We start from the raw sequence: 9369 nt of genomic DNA, 5'->3' as shown, positions 1-9369 counted from the left end.
ACTTGAGGCACACGTTGCTTGAGTTATGAGTTTTTAGGGAGGCGTATAATCTTGGTTCTTGGTAGAGCTCCTCGAAGATATGATTTTTCATACCTTAATGATCAAGTAAAGGCTAAAGTAGCAAGAGATTCTTAAGACTTCTACTTCTATTCCTGAGACTTGCTTGCAAGAGATTCCGAAGATTCAATTGGACTTTGAGAACCACCGCGAATTCGCCGGTTGGTTAGGTTTTTCGCTGTAAGTGGCTTCACTTCCTTTGTCTAAATCAAATATCAATTAAAATAAACTTGAAAATATGAAACAGTCTCTTGAAGGCATAAGGTTGTGTGGTTTCGACGAAAATCATGTGGTAAGATTTAGCATTTCTGTTAAAAATAACCGTAAAATATTAGATTCTTGTCAGAAACTAGTGCAAAACTAGTTTACACCTTATATAGAGTGTATGCCAATTTTCTCTTCTTAAAAATGAAAATTAATAAAACAGAAAACATAGACATTGTCAACTTTTGTTAAACCTTTGTGGCCATTGGAATCGAATGTCTTTCTCACAAAGCATTGTTTTTCTCCCACACCTTTTCCTTTAACCCTTTAATTATATTTTTTTAATTGATCAAGCGTTGAAGATTAGAGGAAGCAAGTTAATTAACTTTGTGTGTGACATACTCAACTCCCACCATGTTGCATTCTTACTTAAGTTTGTTTTTTGACAGGTGCAGTGCATTCTTAAGCTGTTATTTTGTTCACCACACTTAATAATTTTATATTTGTTGTTGAGCAAGTGCATTTAATAATTTCTTTCACGTGATTTACTTTAAACGACATATAGTTGCAGAGGAGCCTTTCTAAGACAGGAACACAGTGTTGGGGTGATAGGAATGTGAGTGGCAATGTCACACTTCAAGACAAGGATGCTGTCCTTACTAGTTGCTCTTCGGAAGGTAGCATTGCAATTCCAAAGTGCTACCGACTAGTTCATTGTTTTCTTCTAACTTAAACTTTGTTTTTGTTTTTCATTTATTAGAATTTGGATCATCTTCGTTTGAATTTTTTTGATCACATGGCCATTCAAAGAAAAATTTGTGCATAAGAACAAAAATATGCATGAAAGAATCCAAATATATTTTTGTTTTTATCTTATAGATCTGGACCAATCTACTCGCCTACTTGTGATTTTGTTTTCATGCATGTCTTCTTCAGTTGAAAAACGTTTTATGTAATTATCAACTTTAGGTGTGTTTGTTTTCATTGGTGAACACTGGTGTCTAAATTCAAATGGTAAAATCATTCATAACAACCAACATGTACTTGTGTCATGCCAAAGTGGGTGTCCCCTGACTATGAGTATTGGTAATTTAGTAGTATAGTTGTCAGTATCCTATTTGCGAGGTAACCCAAACACGTATAAAAAAATGTCTCATAGTCAATATGAGATTTAATATCATTGCGGAACCAAATGGCCTAAGTCGTGGAAATACTTTAAGGTGTCTACTAGGGGATAAAGATTCTAATTACAGCGGGTTAAAATAAAATGTCGGCCGGATTATCATCTCAGACCCAATAATTGTGAGAGTTGTTGAAGATCAGTTAAAATTAAAAAAATAGGAAACATACTATGTAAAATTGTCAACCATAGCTCTGTGAAATGCTAGGTTTCTGGGTCAATCATACACAAGGCTGAAGTTAAGATATATAATATTATCATATGTAATTAATATGTCGTTGGTACACTATACTTGGGGGCCACATGTACTGTCTATTATCAGAAATCTGGACATTATTGTTGTGAACTTGTAATGTACATGCTTCTATTGATTATGAGTTTCAACTGTAGCTGCTCTATTTAGGATCTTGTAATTCAACGGTGGTAGCGGTAGGGTCCACACAGAATTCAACAAACCCACAGCTAGTACATCACATGTGTAACAGCACAAATGAAAACAAATGTATAAGGTGGAGAAGTAGTTTTGGACGTTCTTCTTCCTGACTACTTGACCCTAAAAAAGTTCTTGTCATTGCCACAATGCAAGATTCTCAACTCTTATATATAGTTGCAGAGGAGCCTTTCTAGGAAAGGAACAGTGTTGGGGTGATAGGGATGTGAGTGGCAATGTCACACTTCAAGACAAGGATATTGTCCTTACTACGTGCTCTCCGAACGGTACCATTGCCATTCCAAAGTTTTACCGACTTGTTCATTGTTTTCTTCTAACTTAAACTTTGTTTTATTTCATTTATTAGGATTTGGATCATCTTCGTTTGAATTTTTTGGATGTCACATGGCCATTTAAAGAAAAATTTGTGCATAAGAACAAAAATATGCATGAAAGAATCTAAATATATTTTTGTTTTTATCTTATAGATCTGGACCAATCTACTCGCCTAGTTGGGATTTTGTTTTCATGCATGTCTTCTTCAGTGGAAAAAAGTTTTATGTAATTATCAACTTTAGGTGTGTTTGTTTTCATTGGTGTCTAAATTCAAATGGTAAAATCATTCGTAACCAACATGTACTTATGTCATGCCAAGGTGGGTGTCCCCTGATTGATTCCTAGGTTGTCTTATGATGTATATTATGAGTATTAGTAATGAACATTGCTATTGCTCACGAGAAAACATGTCCCCAAAGGAATCACGACAAAGCTTTAGCCATGTAAAGTTGTTCCTGCCGGAAAACAAGGGAGGGCATTGCATGGCATTAAGAAAATATCTTAAGTGTTAAATAACCATTCGTGAATTGTTCGCTACTATGTTATCTCTCGTGATAACTAGCATTCTCCATTAGTAATTTAGTACTATAGTTGTTAGCATCCTATTTGTGAGGCAACCCAACGACAGTATAAAAAAAATGTCTCGTTGTCAATATGTGATTTAGTCTCATAGCGGATCCAAATGAATTAAGTCGTGAAGATACTCTAGGGTGCCTATTAGGGGCAAATACTTTAATTACGGTGGGTTAGAAGGGGAAAAAAAACGTCATCAGTATGATAATCTCATACCCAATTGGATTGCACGGGGATTTTGTAAACTGGAAATTGTGAGCGTGGTTGAAGATCAGTTAAGGTGAAAAAGAAAAAAAAAAAAAAGGAAACCTACTATGTAAAATTGTCAACCTTAGCTCTCTGAAATAATAGGTTTTTGGGTCAATCATATACAAGGCTAAAGTGAAGATATATAAGATTATCATATGTCCTTTCAAACAAAAATCATATGTAATTAATATGTTGCTGGTCCACTATACTTGGGGGCCACATGTACTGTCAATTATCAGAAATTTGGACCTTATTATTATTTTTTTGAGAGAAGAAATTTGGACCTTATTGTTGTGAACTACTAGTAATGTAATGTAAATACTTCTATTGATTGATAATGAGTTTCAAACTGTTGTTGCTGCTCTGTTAGGAATGGTCCACACAGAATTCAACAAACCCACAGCAAGTACATCATCAAATTACTATCACAACAGCTAGTAACATGTGTAACACCACCACAGAAAACAAATGTATATCGTGGAGAAGTAGTTTTAGACCTTCTTTCTCCTAGCTACTTGACTCTAAAAAAGTTCTCATTTTTGCCACAATGTAAGATTCTCAATTCTTAGTATCAGCAAGCATAATGGAGTTGAACATGGGAGTGATTTGCAGTAGTTACATAAGTTGCAAATGGTAACTAGAGTTTCCACTATCTTTATGTCAGAATCAGCTACCTCTTTTGGAGATACAAGAGGCAAATACATCGATATATTATGCACTGTGATAGGGGGGGAAGGAATATTTCTTTTATAACAGCTGATAATGATAAAAATCACATGAATGAGGGAGCTCTTTTAGTTTGTTTAGTGTCTTATTTCAGGGCATAGTGGAATTGGAGAATGAGAAAGTTACTTTTTGCTTTTTCTCTCCTAAAGATTTATATACCTCACCTATCATTATGTTCTGTTTTGCTCTTACATGCAATCCCTAATAGGAATTGAACTTTTTTCCATTTTTGTAAATTTAAAGGGAAGATGAGGAAAAGGAGAGCAATAGTGCAATGCCATGAGAGCTAACCTACAGGCTACAAAACAAAAGTGCAATGCTGTGGGCAGTGGGCTCTAAAAGACATACACACGGAATGAAATATTTGGTCTTTATCACTATCATTAAAGATGCAACCCACTAGTTGTTTTTCCGGTACAAATAATAAATGATGTTGATATATTGGGAAAAGTTTCAGAATAAACTAGGTGTGTCATGTGTGAATCATTTAGTTTAATTTGGCAAAGTTCATATGTTGTGTACAACTAGAAGCATGTGAACATTAGATCCTTTTCAACAAAGAATCTTTATCTTAAGATTGATGTTTGCCACTGATAGAAGTTAAATAGTCATCCCAGTTTGCATTAATCTTGCCCTCGGCCATGAGCAAACTTCAAATCCTGGGTGTGTTTGGTTTGGAAGAGAAATTGTGAAGAGAGAAGTTGGTAAGAGAAAGTATGAGAAGAGAGAAAAAGATGAGAAATAGAGTAGATTTGATGTATTGTTTGGAATAAGAGAAAGATGAAAAAAATAGAGAAGAGAGAAATGTTAATTATTTATGATAGTACCAAAATACCCCTTGATATTTTAAAATCACAAATAGCAATTAGAAAAAGCACAGAAAATCCATTGCCCACCATCAGGCTTACAATTGTAATTATTTTTTTTATTTCTAAAAGCAATCCAACCCATAGCTATCATTTTCACAGCTTTCAAGTGATTTACTTACCATCCCATTTGATGTACTCCTTCTTCATTCATTCCCCTACGTCTTTTTTTTTTCTTTTTCGAATTCATATGTTCTCTGTTGTCTTATTTAAGATTCTGATAACAGAAATTAAACTCCTAATTATCCATTCCCCTTCTCACCTCAAGATATATTACATTAATTAATAAATAAATAAAAAATGAATGATACCCATTTCTTCACATAGGCCTACACTTCCTCAACTTACTCTTTGATGCATAATCACTGTGTTCATGTTGGATTGTCTTCTTTATTTGCAGTTTGTAATTGTGTTTTTGCCTCATCTTTGTTGATCAAGAAAATAAGGGCAAAAAAGGAACAACAATGAAAAACACAGTTTCTCTAGACTTTCTTCGCAGTTTTGTGGAGAAGAGAAAAAGCGCGGGACCCACACCAAATTGGTCTCTCTTCCCAATTTCTGCGGTCTCCCAAACAGGAGAAGTGCAGCATCTCCTTCCTTTTTCTCTCTTCAATACTTCTCTCGCCTCTATTTCTTGCTAACCAAACACAGTGTAAACGAGGAGAAAATAGTTGTTCTATGGTTACAGTAAAAAAATTAGTCCATACATCCCAGTTAGGCCAACAAGAACAGAATATTAGCAACTCAGACTACAACATTAATGAATGAAACTCGCCGTTCGCGTGCCCGTGTTCTTGTGCCTGCCTATAGGCATGTTTGATACACCAGTAATCATACATAAATACGTTAAATGCCTATATAGGCTGCTTGGAAATTGGAATTTAAGATTTTCAACATTTTTAGCAAGCTATGTATTATTTTTCAACAAGTTAATGCAAACACAGTTCATGAATATTAAATCCCACCGGATAGTTTGGCAAGAAAATAGACATCTAACATATCAATAATTAATAACGCCAGCATAACAATTAAGTATTACAGGAACCATAAGACAATTAGAGCCAATTAGGCAAGCAATAAAAAAAGGCTTCTAGCCCCCAGTTTTCTATATTTGACTTTGAAAACCAAACCATGGAGAAATACTTCACCAATTTGGCAGGAACATAGCTTCCTTTCCGTTGAAGGAAAGAAAACTGCATTTCTACTTATTTGTATTCCTCTGTATTTTTCACAAAAGAGAAGTCACCAGCACCCACCAACTTTACTGATGGAAGTTTTACAATTATAGGTAAGTCCATCCGAGAAAATCAGCTTTTCTACAGCTGAGTCTAGTAAGTTACTGTTCAAGATTAACTAGCATTTTATTTTATTTCTTAGAATCGTATTATACAAGTTTCAAAATTTATAGCAATGGTCCATATATAAGGTAGAATGATATATATGACACAAAAAAGGCATACCTGTTGGCTAAAATATACAACTGTGTATGATAACGATTTACGAGTAGTCAGCAAATTCTGCATTGCAATAGTATACAACTTTGATGCTTTACAATATGGAGTTCAACGAAAGAAAATCGACATCCCTAATAGCGTTTTGAGATGCTAGACATTGTGTACTTATGCTTGCGGTCATGGAACAGCCTCAATACAACTGCTGCAGTTTCTTCTATCGCTTTAGCAGTCACATCTGTATATATTAGTGAAAAAATTTAGAACCCATCAGCATCAGTTTGAATGAAATATTTAGCAACACCCTTTGAACTAATCAAAATCACAGTTTGAATAATAGAAATTTGAAATCGAGTAGAATTTAGTTTAGTTACCAATAACGGGCCAGACAGGGTTCTGAGCAAAGAGCCTTCCTGCAAATTCAAGTTCCTCTCGAATATAATCCATCTCCGAATAATTAGTCCGTGATTCTGAACTAAATCCCAAAGTTTTAGCCCTTGTTTTTCTAATGTCCTGTAAAACACCATGATTTATAGTCAAGCCAAAAACCTTCTTTGGATCAACCTGAGAGAGAGTCCTAGGCATTTCCACACCCATCACAATCGGTACGTTGGCGACCTTATACCCTTTCTGAGCAAGATAAATAGACAAAGGTGTCTTCCCGGTTCGGGAAACCCCGGTAAGAACAATATCAGCCTTGGCAAGATTCTGTGGAGATGCCCCATCGTCCTGCTTGATAGTGAATTCAATAGCTTCAATCCTACGAAAGTAATCATCGGAGAGTGGAACGCCCGAAGCACCACGAGGAAGGCCAGAAGGAGACACACCCAAATGAGAAGCAATGGCCTCTGTAATGGGTCCTAGTACATTAGTAGAAGGCACACCCCATAATTTGCAGGCCTTCTCAGCTGCTGAAGAAAATGAAGAATCGGCTAAAGTATACACAACCAATGCATCTTCCTTCACTGCTTGCTTTATTATCTCCAATAACCTCTCTACATCATCAATCTAGTCAACAACAACAAAAATATAAACAAATAATCAAAAGCAAAAATTGTGTTGATTAAAATTAGTGTTTTAAATAGTATGATATGTGCTATTATCGAGTGGATAAGAAAATTGTTCCATGCAATTGTAAATATTAGTCAAAATAGTCTCTAAATTTTACGAACTAGTAAAAAAAAAAATTGAACTTACGGATGAGCAAATACATCCCTCACATTGTAAAATGTGGGTCAAAATAGTTCTATATTAATATGTTTGTCTCTGGCATTGTAAAATGACAGTCAAAATAATCTCTTTATTAGTCGGCCTTTGAATCGGATACCGAGTTTTCAACAAAAAAAAAAAAAATAGTCTCTTTATTACTACCTTTGTCCCTGGCATTGTAAATGTCAATAAACATAATCTCTCTATTGCTAACTTCATCTCTATATGTAAGACACCTTCGTAAAAAAAAAAAATTGTCCCTTTTTATAAGACAATTTTCAAAATACAAAATACATTAATGATCTTTTCATTTTTTTTTTTTGAAGGAATCTTTTCATAAAAATACCCTTAATTAAATGGAGAAAATTAAAAGGCTAACCATTTATTTCTCTTAATAATTGAAGAACATTTTTTTTTTTGACAGAAAATTGAAGAACATTTTAGAAAGTGAATGTATATTGGGGTAATAGTCACTTTGGTCCCTGAATGTGTAATGATTAGTCATTTTAGTCCTTCATTGTATCAAAATTTCAAAATAGTCCTTGATTGTGCATTATGTTAGTCAAAATAGTCCTTGACACTAAAATAACCTTTCAATGCTCACAATAACTCTTTTCATATAAGGACTAAAATGACAATAAACATGTACTTATAAGGACTAATATGACAATAAGTAAGTATATTGAAGAACTAATCTGACAATATTAATTAAACATTTTAACATCAAGGACTATTTTGACTAACAAAATGCATAATCAGGGACTGTTTTGAAGTTTTGATACATTGAAGGACTATTTTGACTATTCATTACAATTTCAGGAACCAAAGTGACTATTATCCCGTGTATATTGCTAGCAAATTTAATGTAAAAATATTTTTTCTTAATTCTTATGCATTGGCCGCAGGATTTTACAAATAGGGACGGAGATAATAACTTTTAGTATTAAGAACTATGGCCTGACACATTATCGGAATATGTAATTTCTACACGACGATCATACCATCCCATCCGGGACTAATTTGACTATGAAATTTAGTTCTCTCTTAAACTAATTTAGTAACTAGTCCATGCACAATTGTAATTACTCACAAACTGCATGGGCTCATCCCTAAAATGTGCGGTTAATCTACCACGGCATAGCCTCTAACGATAAAAGTTAATAGATTGGACCATTTTAACTGACCTATGGGTCAATATATGCAAAAAATGAAGATTATTTCAACAAATATTACAATTTGGAGGACTAATTTGTATATTGACAATTACAGCATAGTATGGGTGGGTATAAAGCAAAGTGGATAAAGAATGAAGGGTTAGAAAAGTTACCCCAGAAAACATATGAGTACAAACAGGGCAACCACGATCAACCAAGCAATAATCAAACTGACCCAAAGCAGCATTAACACAGTGTTCAGCGGTCCAACCTGTTCCATCAGAGACAATATAAATTGACTTAGCCTTGAACTCTGAACCGTCTTCACTGACCGTGTCATCCAGGTCGACCGCGAAAGGAACCGGAGGTGGAGAATTGTTGGATTCTATGGTCTGGGTTCGAGGACTAGACCGGTCCAATTTTCGACCGGCACGTATTGCACGAGCCCTGGACCACCGGTTCAGCTGGGGACTCACCTTGGGTTTTCCTGTAACTGACTTCGATCCTGTGTCGTTGTTGTTGCTGCGGTTGCATGCTTTGATTTGTAGAAGTGGATGTGTGTTTGGACATAATCGTGAAATTGGCATAGCTTAGCTAACACTTACAAGCAACTGTACTTTCAGATTATCAATTTCTTTAACACTTTTTTCCTAACTAGTAGTTGTTTTGAAGTTATTTCTACTTTTTTGGCTTAAATAAGAAAAACGTCTTGTAAGTTCGCGTGTTTTTGGTTTTAGTCCCTGTAAGTTTTTTTGTTGCGAAACAACCCTTGTATTTTCATAACTTTTTGAAATTCGTCCCTGCCGTCACCATCCGTTAAAAAAACGCACATGTGGCTAACAGAGGCTGACGTGGCGACCTGTGACGTGGCGAAATTGGTTTATGTGTCCATCCATGTGGCCAGTCACCAAGTTTCAGGGACCAAATCCAAAAA

At 35.0% G+C, this 9369-nt stretch overlaps 1 protein-coding gene across 1 annotated transcript; it reads right to left on the bottom strand.

Annotated features, from left to right (window-relative positions):
- Positions 1–6065: 6065 nt before the first annotated feature.
- Positions 6066–9073, bottom strand: LOC146958713 (pyruvate, phosphate dikinase regulatory protein 1, chloroplastic-like). The gene is made up of 3 exons (XM_085740238.1): positions 8609–9073; positions 6447–7080; positions 6066–6310 (listed from the first exon to the last, which is right to left on the bottom strand). Exons 1-3 carry the CDS (start codon positions 9020–9022, stop codon positions 6207–6209), a joined length of 1152 nt encoding a protein of 383 aa, XP_085596364.1. The 5' UTR covers positions 9023–9073; the 3' UTR covers positions 6066–6206.
- Positions 9074–9369: the final 296 nt, after the last annotated feature.

The sequence above is a fragment of the Medicago sativa genome, chromosome 1 (assembly GCF_051527215.1).
Source record: "Medicago sativa cultivar Bolivia chromosome 1, Bolivia_mono, whole genome shotgun sequence".
Lineage (NCBI taxonomy): Eukaryota > Viridiplantae > Streptophyta > Magnoliopsida > Fabales > Fabaceae > Medicago > Medicago sativa.
Note: the sequence above shows the minus strand (reverse complement) of the source record. Positions and strands in the feature narration are given on the sequence as shown.